The sequence below is a fragment of the Mirounga leonina genome, unplaced genomic scaffold (genome assembly GCF_011800145.1).
Source record: "Mirounga leonina isolate KUSES-001 unplaced genomic scaffold, KU_Mleo_1.0 Mir_152, whole genome shotgun sequence".
Taxonomy (NCBI): domain Eukaryota; kingdom Metazoa; phylum Chordata; class Mammalia; order Carnivora; family Phocidae; genus Mirounga; species Mirounga leonina.
In genome coordinates, this window is record NW_023270380.1 from 2,062,221 (window position 1) to 2,080,210 (window position 17,990).

Here is a 17,990-nt window from a genome sequence, read left to right on the forward strand (position 1 = left end):
CTGCTGGGAGTTGTAGTCCCAGTTCGGCCAGCCGCGAGCCCCCTCTCCAGGACTGAGACTACGAATCCCAGTAAGCACCGCGAGGGACAGGCTTTCCGGTCTGGTTTCTGACGTCTTCCCCCGCCACTGAATCGGAAGTTCTCGGCTGCTGTTGCGAGGAAATGGGCACCGGTGGGAGGAGTGGGTTACGGCCAGGCAAGGGAAACACAGAAGGGGTGGCCGCGGGCAAGGGGAACACGGATGGGGTTGCAGCAACTCCTACTGCTGCCTCGGCCTCCTGCCAGTACAGGTGCATCGAATGCAACCAAGAGGCCAAGGAGTTGTACCGAGACTATAACCACGGAGTGCTGAAGATAACCATCTGCGTGAGTTGTCAGGTGTGGGGTGTCCTTGGGCAGAAAATAGCGCGTTGGGATTTGGGGACCATGAGAGGCAATGGGATCTGTTTATCAGCTCTTTAGGGCAGTAAAAACCGACGAGTCTCAGGGTCCTCTAGCATAGTGCTCAGTTCGATACTTGACATTCCTGTCCGGGATCAGTGCAGCCTTTACATGGTTACCCATAGTGTTAAAGAACTCACCACCCTATAGCGGTTTTCTCGTACCCGTCATGTTTGCTGGTGAGACCTAACGCGGCGAACGGATCCTCGAACGGAGATGGATGTAGACGTTGTGCTGAGAGACTTAAAGACTGGATTATGTTGACATTCGGGTTCACGCCCAAACTCTTTAGTTCTTAGCCGTTCTCCCTTTCGTAGATGAATGTTATATCATCCTTACGGTCCATACCCCGTATTAAATTTTCCTGGAATACTTTATTTCAGGTTTCATCCTTTGTGGTTATTGAATGTGCAGTATGTGTTGTGTGCAGAGCACTAAGCTTGACGTTGGTGATACAAAATCCAAAAATGATGAAGTAAAAATTTTGCTTTCAAGGTGTTCATAGTCTATAGAGAATGATTTAATGTTTCGAAGTCACAAAATCGCAGGTTCTTTTTGGGGTATTAGCAAAGAACCTGCCACATGATAGGCAGTCAATAGGTTTTTGTCCCATTTCTGTTCTCCTGATGATTTTCTAATAATAATCCTCCTTAGAAAAACATGGTCTGTAGTAATATATACGGGAGTAGACAAAGTGTGAACGTGTACCTATTTAATCTGTTGTCAACTGACATAATCACTGTTCCTCTCTCAAGTGGTTTCCCTCACTTGGCAAAATGTCAACCCTGGTTAAATCCAACATGTTGTCTGATCTGTCTCCTCATCCTTGCAGCTGTACTTCAACTGAGGAAAAAAACACCTAAATTCATGACCACTAACCTCATGTAGCCCTTGATGCCATCTGGCCATCACATTACATTTCACTAATCCATTCACGTTCCCACTCTGATAAATCATCCTCACAAACCATCTCTCTTCTTAGGTTTCCCACATATACTTTCCTGCTTTGATTAAAAAAAGAGAGAGAGAGAGAACTTCCACAAGCTTTGCAACCACATAAATCCAGTACTAGCACCGGTTATTCATACGCTCTTTCTTCCCTCCTTTTAGAATGGATGAACTGTCCGTATACCTGTCTAAAACCAGCATGCACTTATGCCCTAGATCCCATCCATCCTCTTCCATTTACTTAGGGACAGCTCTGCAGCAATACTCTTCTGCTCTCCACTGGACCGTCCCCACCAATATATGTACCAGTCTTTCTTTAATTTAAAAAACACACACACTCTTCACCTCACTTCCTCCTTTTGCTCCTCCTCTTTTTTCCCTTCCCTTTGACAGCAAAGTCCTTCAAGAGATACTTATACTTGCTATCTTTATTTCCTTTCCTACTTTCTCTTGAAACTACTTCAGACCCACTTTCTTCCCACCCACCATTTCACTAGAAACTGTTCTTATGATCACGATCACTGACTTCTACTTTGCTAAATCCAATAGTCCATTCTCAGTGAACTGTCAGCAGCATTTGACCTTATTCCCTCTGGAAACACTGTGTGCACTTGTCAGGACACCAGACTCTTCTAGTTTTCTCATCTTACTGACTATTCTTCTCAGACTCATTTCTGGTTCTGCCTCACCTGCCTTGCCTCTTAACCATGGAGTACCCTAAGATCTTGGGCCTCTGTCTACACACTCTCCTTTGAAGAGCTCATTCTGGTTCATGGCTTTAAATTCCATCTAAACTTTGACAATTCCCAAATTTGAACCTCCAGCCTGAACCTCTTCCTTGAATTCCACAGTGTTCGCAAATGTCCAACTACCTACTTGATTTCTCCAGTTGGATTTTTGTAGTTAGGTCAGACTTTCACAGTTAATGGCAACTCGTCCATTTTAATTCCTAAGACCAAAAAACCTTGGAGTCAGCCTTGATTCCTCTTTCTCCCATATTCCTTATTCGTTTGCTTGGCAGATCCTGTTAGCTCTGTCTTCAGATTATGTTTAGAATCCACTGCTTTTCACCACCTCTACAACCGTGATCCATGCTGTCATCATGTCTCACCTGGATGATTGTCCTAGCTCTTACCCCTGCACCTCTTCAGCCTCCTTACATGGCCGCCAAACTGTGGCTTTTAAAATTAAGTAGATTATATCATTCCTTTTCTCAAACCTTCCATTGTTTTTCCATCTCACTCAAGAGTTAAGGCCAAAATCCTTGCACTGGCTGTAAGGCCTATGTAGTCTCCTGGTACTCATCCCTTACTCTTCTGCAGCACCATTGCCTCCTGAATGTTCTTAAACCAGACAAGTTCCTCCCGCAGGGCCTCTGCACTGTGCGTGGAATGCTCTTCTGTCAGATGTCTGAAATAGCTAATTCGCTCACCTCTTTCAATTATTGTTATTTTTAACATCTCAGAGAGGCCCAGTCTGACCACCCTATTATAAATTGTGATTCTCCCTCCCGAGTCTGGTATACCTTATCACCTCTCCCTGCTTTATCTTTCCCATAGCACCTATCATCTTTGAATATTCTATACAATTGACTTGTTATTTATTGCCTGTCTCCTCCCACTGGAATATAAGCTACACAAGGAAAGAGTGTCTGTATAATGTATTCATTAATATAGCTGGCTCACCCAGGACAGTGCCTGACACAGAGTAAGTACACAAGAAATATTTGCTGAATGAATGAACCATTTCTAGGTTTTTAGATGTTCATATCCTTGGCCATTCTGGTGGCCTTGTGAGTTATATGGCATCTAAACTTAATGACTTCTGGACTGGCCCAACTAAATGATCTATCTTCAAGATGACAACCACATAACTGTGAATATAGTCTTTTGTCCAGAGTAAAGCTGTAACTATCTCTGCAGTTTAGTTAGTGATCTTTAATGATATAAATTAATCTTTATTTTTTTTTAATTATTGGCCTTAAACTAACAAAATCCTTTTCCTAATAGTCAGATGCTGGCTTCTCTAGAATTGTATTTGGAATATTGGATGGTGGTACAGTACGTTATGGTTCATAGTCATTCCCTGAGGACAGAGTGTGTAATATCCTCATTTTTATCATGGTAATATATGCATAGTGGAATTATTTGGGAAAAATTATTTAGTTGATGCTAGACTCTGAAAATTAAATTGTAAAATAATTAATTTTTTAAAGGCTCTCCCAAGTCATGAGAGTAAAAAGTTTTTAGATGTCAGGCTATTTGTTCTGAAAAAATGGCCAAAGTTTCTATAAGCTGGTAACTCATTCGTACTTTGGTCTCTTAGCTGCTGTATTTGGAGTCAGCAGCATACTCAGCCTGATCTCCCTGTATTTCTCAGCCTAATCTCCCTTCTTTTCTCTTTGCTCGTCCTATTTTTCCACTGCCCTGCCTCCCCACTTGCCCCTCTGGGTTTCCCTAATTTTCCTCCATCTAATGGAAGCATGTCCCTTGCTTTTAGCCACTCCCTCTCCTTCAGCTTTTCACAGTTTATTATAATTATGTTTAAAGATATAGTACTTTTGATATCCTATAGTGCCTGGACTCTTTTATGTGCTCAGATATTTGATAAATTCATCATGGTAACAAAACAAGATTCCTTTGAGGTTCTCTTAAATTTTAAGTCTGTTCAGTGCTACAGTATTCAGTTTCCACCTTTAGATGCTGGATGCAAAGATGAATAAGACACTATCCTGCCCTTGAGGAGCTTAAAGTCTAGGAGGTTCCACTTTGAAGATAGGTGTTTGCTGGGTTGCCTGGGTGGCTCAGTCGGTTAAGCATCTGCCTTCAGCTCAGGTCATGATCTCAGACTCCTCCTTGCTCAGTGGGGAGCTTGTTTCTTCCTCTGCTTGCTTCCTCCCTCTGCTTGGCCATGCTTTCTCTCTCTCTGACAAACAAATAAATATAATCTTAAAAAAAAAAAAAAGATACATGTTTCCTTATTGTGGAGCTAAAATGAAACAGATTTGAGAATCAGTGGGGAAGGGCAAGGTGCTGGAGATGATGGGGAGGAAGAAGCAAGAATATTCACGAAATATTGGCCAGTTTATATTCTAAAAGAGATGTGATTCACTAGAGAACTGGAGAACATAACAGCAGAAAATCATTCATATCCATGGTGAGATAGAGGTGGTGGAAGTGTTTGAGTTTCCAGGGTGTGCATCGTCCCCATGCTGTAAGGATTTCCTAGAGGACAACTTTCTCTTTCAGGATATTTGTCTAGTAAGTAGTAAATGGAATGGAACAGTTTTTCCAAAATCAGAAAACATATCTAAATGTAGCCATCTGCCACTAAGATGTTTTACTACATTTGTTTGTTTTGTGTGTGCGTGGTTTCCCTCCTTACATTCAAGGTGAAGGAAGCACTCAAAGGAAAAGCAAATAATAGAAGCAGAACAAGGAAAAATTAGGCTGAAGCTGATAGGGAGGGGACCAGCAGACTCTAATGAATTCTCGATGTTTATAAAATACTTAAGAGTGCCAGGAAGGGAAGGCATAGCACGCGAAATAGCACATGAGGCCCGAAACTGCACCTTCTATTTGCACTCATGTCACCATGTGTTCATTCCACTAAAGCACTTACAGTAGCAGGCTTATTCGTCTTCCTCTTCTAAACTATAAGGTCCTGGAGGATAGAGACTTATGTCTCAAAGTAAATATCCAGCACCTTGGAAATGCCTGGTCCATAGAAATGGCTAAGCAAAGAGAGCTGTTCTAATGAATGTTGTAGCCACTCCAAACACGTCAGACAAGTGATTGTGGAGTGCCATGTCTGCAGGTACAGGTTCGGCCTCCCTCCTTCTAAAAATTGTCCAAATCCTGGCATAGACTTACAAGGTCTGAAGATGGGTTTTAGGGAACTTTTAAAGGACAGAGACAAGACCCTTGACCAGCCAGCAGTTTCATTTTGCAATGAAGTAGCATCTCTGGTGCTGCAGTGGTTTGTAGGGAGGAAGTGTTTTCCACACGGATAGCACAGGGAAGGTGTCTAGGAAACAGCTCTTTGTCATGAACATAGGATTTCTGAATCTGCGGCTTCTGTTTAGACCCTGGCTTATTCTTTGCCCAGCTGAAAAACTGCAAAATTATTAACCTCTTGTGCCTCAGTTTTATTAGGTGGATTTAAATTTCAAGTAATAGCACATCTCCCTTCATTGGTTCCCTTGATGACTCAAAACCATACCCATATCTTGTAAATGACATGAATGAAGTGGAGAAACTCTAAGTTGGAAGTGATATTTTTCATTCCATTTGGAGTGCAGGGTTAATGCTTGTCTGCGCACTTCATTTTCTTCCCTAGGGCTTTGATGTAATTAAAAGGCCATCCCAGCATGTTTGCGTATCCATCACTTCTGGTTCCATTTTATCTTCTCAAAATTTCAAAATGTTCGAATTGTAGCCATTAGAATAGTAGCCTTGATTCAACTTTGTAACTAAAACTCTTTCAAATGTCACATTTCTGATGAGCTTGTTCTTGTACGCCTGTGTTTTATATGTTCTAATGGTGTTGGGATTTGGTAACATTGTAATCACATGTGTCCAAAAAAAGGGCAATTTCATAGGAGTCACGGAGAGCCTTGCTTCAGGTAACCTAGAACCAAGCTAACCAACCCACTTCCTTACATACAGCTCAGGATCTTCCAGTGTCTTCACTGTCACAGAGAAAGACCATTTTCTTTCCACAGTCTCGATGTTATCGGATGAAAAAAAAAACAAGTTTCTCTTAGTATCTGCCACCCCTGGATTGTTGACACTGTCCCACACTCTACCTGCTTTTAGCTCTCAGAAACTTTGGGTGCGGGGGTTACTCCTCTGAACCCCTTTCTCCAAATCACGTTTCAAAAAACCACAAGGTTGGTGGCCGTCTAGCCAACAGGGAACAATTTCTCAATAAAAGTACATTATAAATTTATTTATTTATCCTATAACTCTTACAAATTGAAAGTAGACTTTTCTGGGTTACTTTTCTGCCTCATATCAGTCTTTAAATCAAATGTCTTTTTAGCTTCTTACATATGAGATTAAAAGATTACTATCTCTCTGTTAAAAGGATTTAAGTTCCCTGGTTAGCTTTCTGTAAAAGACCAACCCTAAAGGCCCTCGTTGGCAACCCTGTCAGGACCCCTCTAACTCTTGAGAGCTTTTTCTGTATCTTCACTTAATAAACTTCTATCGCTTTACTTAAAAAAAAAAAAAAGATTACTATCTCTCACCTAGACGATTATAGTCATTTCTGAAACCATGGCTTCTATAGGTGAACATTTTGTGTCTGAAGAAAAGTTAATTTAAATAAATGCTAAGATGTCCTTATTGCCATACAAGTCCAAAATAGACTCTGCTAGTTTGAAATCCTTTAAGATTTCAGAATGTATAAATTTGCTTGTTCTAACATTATCTCACATTATTTCAGAAATCCTGCCAGAAACCTGTAGACAAATATATCGAGTATGATCCTGTTATCATCTTGATTAACGCTATTTTATGCAAAGCCCAGGCCTACAGACATATTCTTTTCAATACTAAAATAAATGTAAGTTGTAATAATTTTTTTACTTTCTAATTTTACTTGATGATGCTTTTACACTTTTAAAGAACAATAATTTTGACCAGAATTAAAGAACATTATTTTTAAAAGAAATTCGAGGGGCGCTGGGTGGCTCAGTTGGTTGGGTGTCTGCCTTCAGCTCAGGTTGTGATCCTGAGGTCCTGGGATCAAGCCCCTCATCGGGCTCCCTGCTCAGTGAGGGGCCTGCTTCTCCCTCTCCCTCTGCTGCTCCCCTTGCTTGTGCTTTCTCTCGCTCGCTCTCCGGCTCTCTGTCAAATCAATAAATAAAATCTTTAAAGAAGAGAAGAAAAGAAAAAGAAATTCTAACAAGGATGGGTCTTTTATCTCAAGAATGTAAAAAAAAAAATGTAAGTTTCTAGAAATAACAATCATTAATAAACAAGGTTCACAATGTTCAGGGAGTATTTAAGAATATGGTCACTGGGAGGAAACTGACAAGCCATAATCTGGATTGCCTTTTAGTAGGTTACCTTTTAAAAAAGACATCGATTATTTCTAACAATAAAATTAAATATATCCAGGTAGGGAGAGAATTACACCTAGAAGAAGTAAGCAAACATTAAAAGAGAAATATTTTCAAACAATTTATTGCATTTTATATTCTACTGAGGGAATCCCTCCCCTCCACCCCCCAAGTTAAATAACCAGGGCAGTTTTTAAATTGCTAGAGCGTTGATTCCCAAACTTTGGAACACAATGGAATCACATGGGGGAGAGGGAGGAGATGGCAGTTAATCCTTCCAAGCAAGGCCTCACCCAGAATCAATTAAATCAGAATCTTTGGAGATGGGTTCAGGCATCAGTGTTTCTTAAAACTCCCCAGGTAATTCCAGAGTGGAGCCTATTAGAAGCTCAGAAGCCCACACTGATACCTATTCCTGGACTACATTGTATTTGCACACTTTCTATTGACATAGAAAGGCCAACCCATAGAGTAATGTATTTTTTTTATTTTTTAATTTTTAAAGATTTTATTTATCTATTTGAGAGAGAGAGAGAGCACACATGCTGGGGGTGGGAGTTGAGCGCAGAGCCTGCGTAATGCAGGGCTCAGATCCCATGACCCTGAAATCATGACCTGAGCCCAAACCAAGAGTCCAACACCCAACTGACTGAGCCATCCAGGAGCCCCAGTAGAGTAATGTATTTTAAAAAGTCAATTCTTGGGGCTCCTGGGTGGCTCAGTTGGTTAAGTGTCTGACTCTTGATCTCAGCTCAGGTCTTGATCTCAGGGTTGTGAGTTCAAGCCCCATGTTGAGCTCCATGCTGGGCATGGAGCCTACTTAAAAATAAAATAAAAAGCCGATTTTTGTTGCCTGGTATTTTCTTTTTTGCCAAAATTTCAGACTCTTTAAAATTGCAGGGGATTTTCTACCTTTTAATTGCTGTCTTCAGTATATGAATTTATATTCATCAGGCATAGGGCCATTTTTTTAAAATATGTTCAGACTAATAGTTTCCTATGAAGTATAATGGAATCTTCAGGTTAAATCTATTCTCATGGCTGCTTCCACCTATCCATGAGTCACATAAATTCTGTGCCTGATTCTGTTCTGATCCAGGACAGATGCCGAAAATGTAGTGGAGGGTGAACTACTGTTTAAAGCAGTGTTTCTTAACTAGGGGTATACATCAGAATCCTCCCTCCCACCAGAACTGTTTCAAAGTTACATGTCTAGGATTACTTCCAAAGATCCTGGATCAGGATTGGGGCGTAGACATTTGCAGTCTGAAAAATCTCCCCTGTGATTCTGGTGGATGTTGCTGACAAAGAACCACTGGTTTACAGACAACACAATGACACACTTAACTTGGCAGTTCTGAATTTGAAAATCTATGAAATGGGAGGCTCTTCAAAACCACAGATACTTAGCTATGTCTGTGCCTATTTGGTATTATGTGTAATTGTTTCTTTACCCAGTGAATGGCATTGTCTTTTTGACTCCCAGATGCATGGAAAACTCTGCATATTTTGTTTGCTTTGTGAAGCATACCTGAGGTGGTGGCAGCTTCAAGATTCAAACCAGAACGCTGATCCTAACGACTTCATCAGATATGCCAAAGAATGGGATTTCTATAGAATGTTCGCAGTTGCCTCTCTAGGTAGGAAGAAGCCATGCTTTCTATTCTTAGTGAACTAGTAACCACTATTCTGAATAAAAGTGAGGTGGCTGGTCTTAATCATTGCTAAGAGGAGGAGGTTAATACAGAACTTGAGACTAAATGTTCAGCTGTGTCACCAACCTGCTAGGTGAGTTTGTCTAAATTGGCTGCTTTTTTATTTGTTGCCACACATATGTTATGGAAATGGTTATATTTAGCAGATTAGAGAGTTTCATAAAATTATCTTGAGGCATAATACTGTGTTTTGTTTTGTTTTTTTAAAGATTTTATTTATTTATTTGAGAGAGAGAATGAGATAGAGAGAGAGAGAGAGAGCATAAGAGGGGGGAGGGTCAGAGGGAGAAGCAGACTCCCTGCTGAGCAGAGAGCCCGATGCGGGACTCGATCCCGGGACTCCAGGGTCATGACCTGAGCCGAAGGCAGTCGCTTAACCAGCTGAGCCACCCAGGCGCCCCGTGTTTTTGTTTTTGTTTTTTTTATTTATTTGACAGAGAGAGACACAGCAAGAGAGGGAACACAAGCAGGGGGAGTGGGAGAGGGAGAAGCAGACTCCCTGCCGAGCAGGGAGCCCGACGCGGGGCTCAATCCCAGGACCCCGGGACCACGACCTGAGCTGAAGGCAGACACCCAACGACTGAGCCACCCAGGCGCCCCGAGGCATAATATCGTTGATAAAATTCCTCAATTTAATTTCTCAATTGTCCAGTTTAAAGATTACCTAGGTCCCATCTTTATTGAAACAGTTTGATAATTGCCAGACATTATCCAATGTATTATGCTAATTGCATTGAACTAATGCAATCTGTTTACTAGGGAATACTTCTTATTTATCTGACTGCATACAGGGAAAGTGGCTACTGCCCCAAAATTCCTTCAGTTCCAGAATTGCTTTTCTTCAGAATTCGAATTTTTGACGTAGGTCAGAATTGTATTAATTTCTGTGACTATTTTCTTATTTACTGTCTTCCATGCTTCTCTGCTTCTAAACTCTTTGATTACAAAGAAATATTATTATAATAATATCAAGTCTCCAGTTCACTGCAGGATTTCTGGACTATGTTGTCTTTTGTCCCATTTTCTTCTCAGTCTGCCCTCACTCCCTTGGTCCCCTTATGCGGGTCTGAGGTTCTAAAATGTTTATGCTGGGGTGCCTGGCTGGCTTAGTTGGTAGAGCAAGTGACTGTAGATCTCGGAGTTATGAGTTCCAGCCCCATGTTGGGTGTAGAGATTACTTAAAAATAAAATCTTTTAAAAAATAAATAAATAGGGGATAGCCTGGGTGGCTCAGTCGTTAAGTGTCTGCCTTCGGCTCAGGTCATGATCCCAGGGTCCTGGGATCGAGCCCCGCGTCAGGCTCCCTGCTCTGTGGGAAGCCTGCTTCTCCCTCTCCTGCTTCTCCCTCTCTTGTGTTCCCTCTCTCACTGTGTCTCTCTCTGTCAAATAAATAAATAAAAATCTTTAAAATAAATAAATAAATAAATAAATAAGGGCGCCTGGGTGGCTCAGTCGTTAAGCGTCTGCCTTTGGCTCAGGTCATGATCCCGGGGTCCTGGGATCAAGTCCCGCATCGGGCTCCCTGCTCAGCGGAAGCCTGCTTCTCCCTCTCCCACTCCCCCTGCTTGTATTCCTGCTCTCGCTATCTCTCTCTCTGTCAAATACATAAATAAAATCTTTAAAAATAAATAAATAAAATTTATATGCAAAGAATTCCCAAACCTACATAATAATATAAAAAACATCCTTGAAGGGGCGCCTGGGTGGCTCAGTCAGTTAAGCAACTGCCTTCGGCTCAGGTCATGATCCCAGGTCCTGGGATCGAGTTCCGCATCAGGCTCCCTGCTCAGCAGCGGAGTTGGCTTCTCCCTCCCTCCCCCTGCTCACGCTATCTCTCTCGCTCACTCTCTCTCTTTCAAATAAATAAATAAAAATCTTAAAAAAAAAAAAAAATCCTTGAAAACACTGCCTAAGCCAAGAATGAGAACCTAATATAAATTTAAGCTTTAAAGCAAAGGCTTTTAAAATTTCTAAGGGTAAACTCTTTTATGTCCATAATTTTTAATACGAAAAATAAACCAGGCTTATTTCCAAAGTTTGGAATTACTGTAGCACCTACTCTATAGCAGATATTTTGACACTCAGTCAGAAATCTTTTTCTACTGTTACTTAACTTTTTTATCCAGTATTAGGTGATGAACCCCTAAAATAGCTTATAGAAAATGTGTTACATAAATACAGCATTTTATAATTTAAACATTGCTTTTGGGGCTCCTGGGTGGCTCAGTTGGTTAAGTGACTGCCTTCGGCTCAGATCATGATCCTGGAGTCCCGGGATCAAGTCCCACATTGGGCTCCCTGCTCGGCAGGGAGTCTGCTTCTCCCTCTGACCCTCCCCCCTCTCATGCTCTCTCTCTCTCTCTCTTATTCTCTCCCTCAAATAAATAAATAAAATCTTTAAAGAAAATAAACACTGCTTTTACAGTTTTATGAACTTAATGTTCACAACCATCCTCTTTGGTAGGTAGGTTGGCATTCTCCCCTATGTAGGGCTGGGAAGCATAGAAGTACTTAGAAGGCAGGTGATTTCCCCAAAGTCCCACAGCCGGTTAATGTCAGCACAGAGACAGGTGGCTCTCTGGGCTCCCCATGCGGTGTCTCTCCATACAGCACTCTGTAGGCAGGTAGCTGGTCCTTTTGAGCCCATCTGATCCGCAAATGCCTCGGGAGTAGAGGCTCCAAGGGCTGGTGCAGGTGCATAAATCTCTCGAGTTCGGAGTTAGAAAGATGTGGAGGTTAACTGGTCCGCCCCCCTCGTCCAGCACAAGAAATCCGTCTCTCAGTTCTGCAAGGTGGTCTAGCTTTGTTTGAATATCTCCAGTGACAGGAGACAACCACTATTGTTAGATCATTCTTGTCGTTAAGGAGTTCTTTGTTGCTGTTATTAAAATTATTTTTGTCCAAATCCCAGGCTATGAGATCTGCCTATTTGAGCAGATCCTTGCAGTTGACAAGTCCTCAAGTTACTTTGCAGGGAGATGGGGTGTCTCCCATGAGGGATATATCAAATGTCATGTAGGTCAGCCATCCAAAATTATTTTTACTGATTCTAAATCACCTGTGTTTGGAATCTTTTTAATTTGGCTCTATTTGGTTATACAACATTTTAGGAAAAATACAGTTGTCTCTCCTATAATTTGATATATGTGTTCCAGGAAAAACCTGATTCTGCAGAAACCTGAATAACACAGCTTATGAGGAAAAATAAAATTAGGGACAGACCCCTCAAAACATAAGCAGCTGGGTAATCAGAGGACTAACAATCTTAATAAACATAATATTGCAGTTGAAAAAAATGTTAAATTCCTAGTTAATGGGAACAGAACAGACTGTGCTCGGTCCTGTGGACCCAGTGGAACTGTGGCTTCTTCTGGTCTGGACTCAGTCTATGAGTACTTTCCAGAAGGATAAGGAATAGCACTCAGAAAGTTTGTTGAAATGAGTAAGGGAAGGTTTTTTTTTTTAAGATTTTTTATTTTTTATTAGAAAGAGAAAGCACAAGCAGGGGAAGCAGCAGGCAGAGGGAGAGGGAGAAGCAGACTCCCCGCTGAGCAGGAAGCCTGATGTGGGGCTCGATCCCAGGACACCGGGATCATGACCTGAGCCGAAGGCAGACGCTTAACCATCTGAGCCACCCAGGCGCCCCAGTAAGGGAAGTTTTAAAATTAGGTAACAGTATTCAAAATTTGTAGATAATAGGCAATAAATAGTGGGAGACTGAACAAAGAAAACACCCTCGCGTGTAATTTTTAGGGTGGGTACCAGCTTTCAGACTTAAAAATTTCCTCCGTGCTCCTGTTTTATTCTTTCTGTGGAGATCTGGAACACTGAAGTTGTTTAAACAGAACCTTCCTTCCTAGAAAGAACTTCCGAGAGCTGATGATTACAGTTCTCACGGACTTACTTTTACTTTAATGGGCCATGAAATACTTCATGAAAGAATTGCTGAAATATGCTTCTGCAATCACACCAGCAGGATTTGACACAAAAGGGAGGGGTTTATTTATTTAAAAAAAAAGGGAGGGGGAGGGGGATAAAGAAAATTTGATCTTGATGAAGCAGCTCTAATGAAGTCAGCTGATAAGTTGTATTTTGGAATTGTGGTTTCTTTGTTTTTAGAGAGAAGATGGTTTGGGTAGAGACATCCATATTTCTGTTTTCCATTCTCTCCTTAGAACAAACTGCCTTTTTTATTGGCATTTTTACTTTCCTGTGGGTAGAACGACCGAGGACAGCAAAAAAAAAACCCAACTTCATTTTGCTGCTGAAAGCATTATTATTATCTAGCTATGGAAAACTCTTGCTGATTCCAGCTGTCATTTGGGAGCATGACTACACACCCCTGTGCCTCCGACTCATTAAAGTATTTGTCCTTACATCAAATTTTCAGGCGATTAGAGGTATGCTTATCTTTTATTCTGTCTTCTCAGCCTCCAACCCACATACAAGCTTAAAGCCTTATTTCTCCAACTCGGTCTTATAAACCCTGTTAAACACTGGAATTCTCCATAGAATAATAACAGCGCCTGACATTTCTCTAGTGCCTTATACACAGCACATAGTCTGTATTTGCTCCAATTAACGACATAGTAGTTTTTAGTTTTCGGAATGCTTTCATGTGCATTATCTCAGTCCTGGGAGGTTGGTAGGGCAGTCCTGATTACCCCCACTTTGTGCATGACCTGTCCAGATGTACACGGCCCGGCACTTGTCAAGCCAGGAAGCACAGTTCCTGCTATACCAACAAAGGGATGAGCAGCCCTGTGGGTCTTCATTTTTCCCATCCATTGTGAGAAGGGTTATTTTAAATGAGCCTCCTAACTGATACTTTTTATCGAAATACTTATCATCTTGTAAACTGTAAAACTGAGAAAGCTCCATTTTTTTCCTGCTAACCTCTTTATAACCTTAGAATCCATTTTTTTATTTTCTCCTTCCATATTCATGGAAATCTATGTCTTGATTTCAGGAGGAGAAGCTTAGTGTTTTTGTTATAAGCACATGCTGTGTTTCTCTTCAGAGATGAAAACGTGGGAGAAGGTAGCAGCCCAGATGAATAAGAACGAATAGAGAGTCTCTAAAAAACAGCTTTACAGAACAATTCCATTCATAATGCCACAGAATTTACATACCAATATCACCCTAATTAAACTCTTAAGAACTTATGAGTTGCCTTTTCCTTTTCAGTGACCCTGAACATCAACCGAAAGCTCTCCTTTCTGGCCATCTTGAGTGGTTTACTGATGGAAAGCACCATGGTCTACTTCTTCCAGAGGATGGAATGGGATGTGGGAAGTGATTGTGCCATCTATAAATCCCAAGACTTTTGAAGAGGTACAGAAGCCTCTCTGTCCACACATTCGGACAGGCATCCTCCTCAAACAAGACAAACGCCATCATAAAATAAGGAGGTGCCCTTCTATGACCCCTCCCCACCAGCCCCTGATTGCCCCTGGGTCACTCCATCCCCCCCCCGAGGACTGTAGTGTGCATCTCAGGGTCCTTGTCACCCTCAGGGACAGCCACATCTGTGTTCTGTTGCTTCTAGAGGCCCTGTTTGCCACTTCTCTAATAGCTGCACCCCACACCCCTCGTACGGAGACCTCAGGCTCTGAAATCTGCTCTCTCCTCTCCACCATCCCCGCTCTGGGCTGCCTTTGCACCTCCAGTCCCTTGACCCCCACTTCTGGCCTACCTCGCCTCTCTTTTTACCGTACCTGCAAATGTAGGCAGCTGCCGATTCATCGCCATTAGTCCCTTGAAACTGCTTCTTGCCCTCCTGCCAGATGTGCCTTCTTAGAGCCATTTGGGTGAGTCTCCGTCTGTGTTCCCTGAGTCCAGCGCTGCGTGTGCACAGAGCCTCGGCTGGCCCTCAGTGTTGCTCCTCTGCCTTCGTGGTCACCTCCAGGGAACCTCCCATCCCATGGTTCTGGAACCTTCCCCACGCTTCTTCCTCCCAGGTCTGCCCTCACTTTGCTGAGAGTCAGGCCCATTACAGAGTCCTTGAACTTCCTTCCTTCTTCAATCCAGAACTGCTTTGGTCACCTGTCTTCTTTCCTCCTTCCCTCCCTCCTGGCCCAGACTTGTGCCCCTCTTCCTATCTGTAAGTGTCCTCCCCCACTCTGGTCACAGTCAAGACTCCTGGCCCGCAGACTGTGGCAGCTGTAGGGTTGAGGAGCAGCCTCGGAGGCTGGGTTGTGGGGTGCAGGTGACGAAGGCACAGAAGCAGCAGGGAAACAGCCCAGCTCCAAACCTTCTCCACCTCTGCTCGCTCATCAGTCCTGTGGCCTCAGTCTCCCCTCATGCTGGGTCAGTGCTCCTCCCTTCCAGGTCTTCAGACACTGCTCCTCCATTATCCACTCCACCGCACTGGCTCCTTCCCCTTGGCAAAATACACAGTTCTCTGTTCTAGAACAACTGGTCTCAGCCTGTTTCTTCACCACCTTCCCTCTTTGTGGAACATACTTTCTCCCACGGTCTCCTGAATCTGCACTCCTAAAAATCAGAGGGAAGCCGGTGGCCAGCTCTCCGTCAGAGCCCTCGCTTAGCTCCGCTCTGGAAGCTAAGTCAGAGCCCCTCCTTCTGAAACAGGCGGCCCACGCTGTCAGGTCGGTTTGTTCGCAGACTTCCCAGTCTGTCCCCGGACTCGTCCTCGGCGCTCCTGTTCTCACGCTCAGCGGTGGCAGTGCCCATGGCCTGGCCCGTTCCTTCTCCCGGGGCTCAGGCCGCCCAGACCTAGCAGCTCCAGCTCGCCCCTCGGCCCGGCCGCCGCGCCCTCCACCCCCCAGCAGGGCCTCTGAAGTCCTACTCCGCCTCTCCCCCGTCGACCCACCAAAACACAGTCCTTTCTGGATGCTTTTCTCTGGAAATGTCCCTTCTCACTCAGACCCCAGGGCAGCCTGTGTTGTCTCCTGCCTAAAGGTTTGTAACAGCCTCCTCACAGCCTTCCACCCACACACTGGTGCCACAGAAATCTTCAGCAGGCATCGCTTCTGGGGGTCCCTCCGAATTTTTCACCATTTCTTATTGCCAACACAGGAGTTTCTAGTCTCTTCCTGAGGAACGTCTTTTAGCTTTCTCTTCGCTTACGTGTGGTCCTCAATAGTCCATTCCTAAGTCCCTCTCCGCAGGCATCTTCCTACCCACATCCTCTACTACGGTCTTCTCTTCATCTCCAAATATGGCTTATGCTCTCCTCGGGGCCTCTTCTCCCCCTAACCAGATCCAGTCAGTCCTCTGCTTCTCCGTGGAAGGAAAACTGTCCAAAACCTCGAGTCTGTGCTCTCACTCCCACTGACTTGCCAGGGCCCAGCTCAGCACCCCAGCGGTCATGTCCAGGATCTGCCGAGACTGTGCCAGTGCCCAATACTTGGCCCCAACGTCCACAGGCACTTCTAGTTGTCAGGCTATCCATCATAATTTCCGGTCAGGATAATAAGGTCACCTGTCTCTCACGACCATTTGAAAACCGTTCTCCTCCTTTATGTTAGCTCATGTTTTCTATTGTCCTTGTCTTATATTCAAATCCCATGTGTTTATGCCTGACTCCCCCAGCCTGGTAAACAGAGACCAGGAGGTTGTACGTGAGGAAATATGTATTTCCCACAGCACAGGGCCTGCCCTAGTAAGTATTTGATTCACTGCTCGCTCATCAATCCTCTGGCCTCAGTCTCCCCTCATGCTGGGTCAGTGTTCCTCCCTTACAGGTCCCATCACATTCAGCGGAATGTGCCACTCTCAATACTTCTTTTATCATCCACTGTTGGATTCTTTATCATCTGTGGCATGACCAACTACGTCCCAAAAAGAGAAGACATAAAATACAAGCTCCTCCTGTGTGTTGAGCAAAATGAAGCAAAGATTTGGATACACTTCCTGAAAAAAAAAAAAGCGATGGTTACGGCATCGGAAACCGCCCAAACTATCACGCGCCATCCCTCCCCCACATGTAAGAGACCACCAAACCATATATAGATACACACAGACAGATGCAGAAACACCGATGCGAGGGCGCTGCTGTAGGCAGTGAGGTACATCACAAGCAAAGACTCGGGCAACGCAGACCCCTTCAGGTAAGCACTGAACTGAAGGAGGAACGTGAATGCACGACTCGCACATAATACAAGATCTATGTTTCTTTCCTTTGACATGTTTATATCTCTTCAAATGTTAAGTTATCCGTTCTAAATAATATATTTAAAATCCTATTTCGTGTTCCTACAACAACAGAAACATTGGTCTCTTAACAAAGTCAAAATAAACTGAGCTTTTGTAAATTTTTTGTAAATTTCCGTTACTTTCCCCTGTAACTAACTTACTCTTTCTAAATGGCTGATCCAAAAATAAATAACTAAAACCAGTAAAGTGTACACTTGACAAGGGTGAATTCCATCACAGTAAAGCCCATACTAGATAAATGGATAAGATAGCACCTCCCCCTGTTCTCTCTCCCGGTTTCATTTACTTGTTCTTTTTTAGTCCTCATTTACTTATTCATGCAGCAGAAATTACTGAGCACCTACTGTGTGTGTCAGACAGCATGGACACAGTGGTGAGCAGCCCTCTTAAAGTTTATGGAGCAGTGGGGCACCTGGGTGGCTCAGTCAGTTGGGCATCTGACTCTTGATTTCGGCTCAGGTCGTGATCTCAGGGTCATGATATCAAGCCCCACGTCAGGCTCTGATTCTCTCTCTCCCTCTCCCTCTCCCTCTGCCCCTTCCCCCACGCTTGCTCTCTCCTCTCTCTCTCCCCTACCTAAAATAAATCTTTAAACAAAAGTTTACAGAGCAGTGATAGATTTGGAAACATGAGAAGGTGATG

The 17,990-nt window shown here is 43.3% G+C and overlaps 1 protein-coding gene across 1 annotated transcript; it reads left to right on the forward strand.

Moving 5' to 3' along the window:
- The first annotated feature begins 143 nt into the window (after positions 1 to 143).
- On the forward strand, positions 144 to 17,137 carry ARV1 (ARV1 homolog, fatty acid homeostasis modulator). Its single transcript, XM_035008447.1, has 5 exons — positions 144 to 365; positions 6,837 to 6,956; positions 8,942 to 9,095; positions 13,346 to 13,570; positions 14,358 to 17,137. The coding sequence occupies exons 1-5, from the start codon at positions 162 to 164 to the stop codon at positions 14,498 to 14,500; spliced, it is 846 nt and encodes a 281-aa protein (XP_034864338.1). The 5' UTR covers positions 144 to 161; the 3' UTR covers positions 14,501 to 17,137.
- The last annotated feature ends 853 nt before the right edge of the window (positions 17,138 to 17,990 follow it).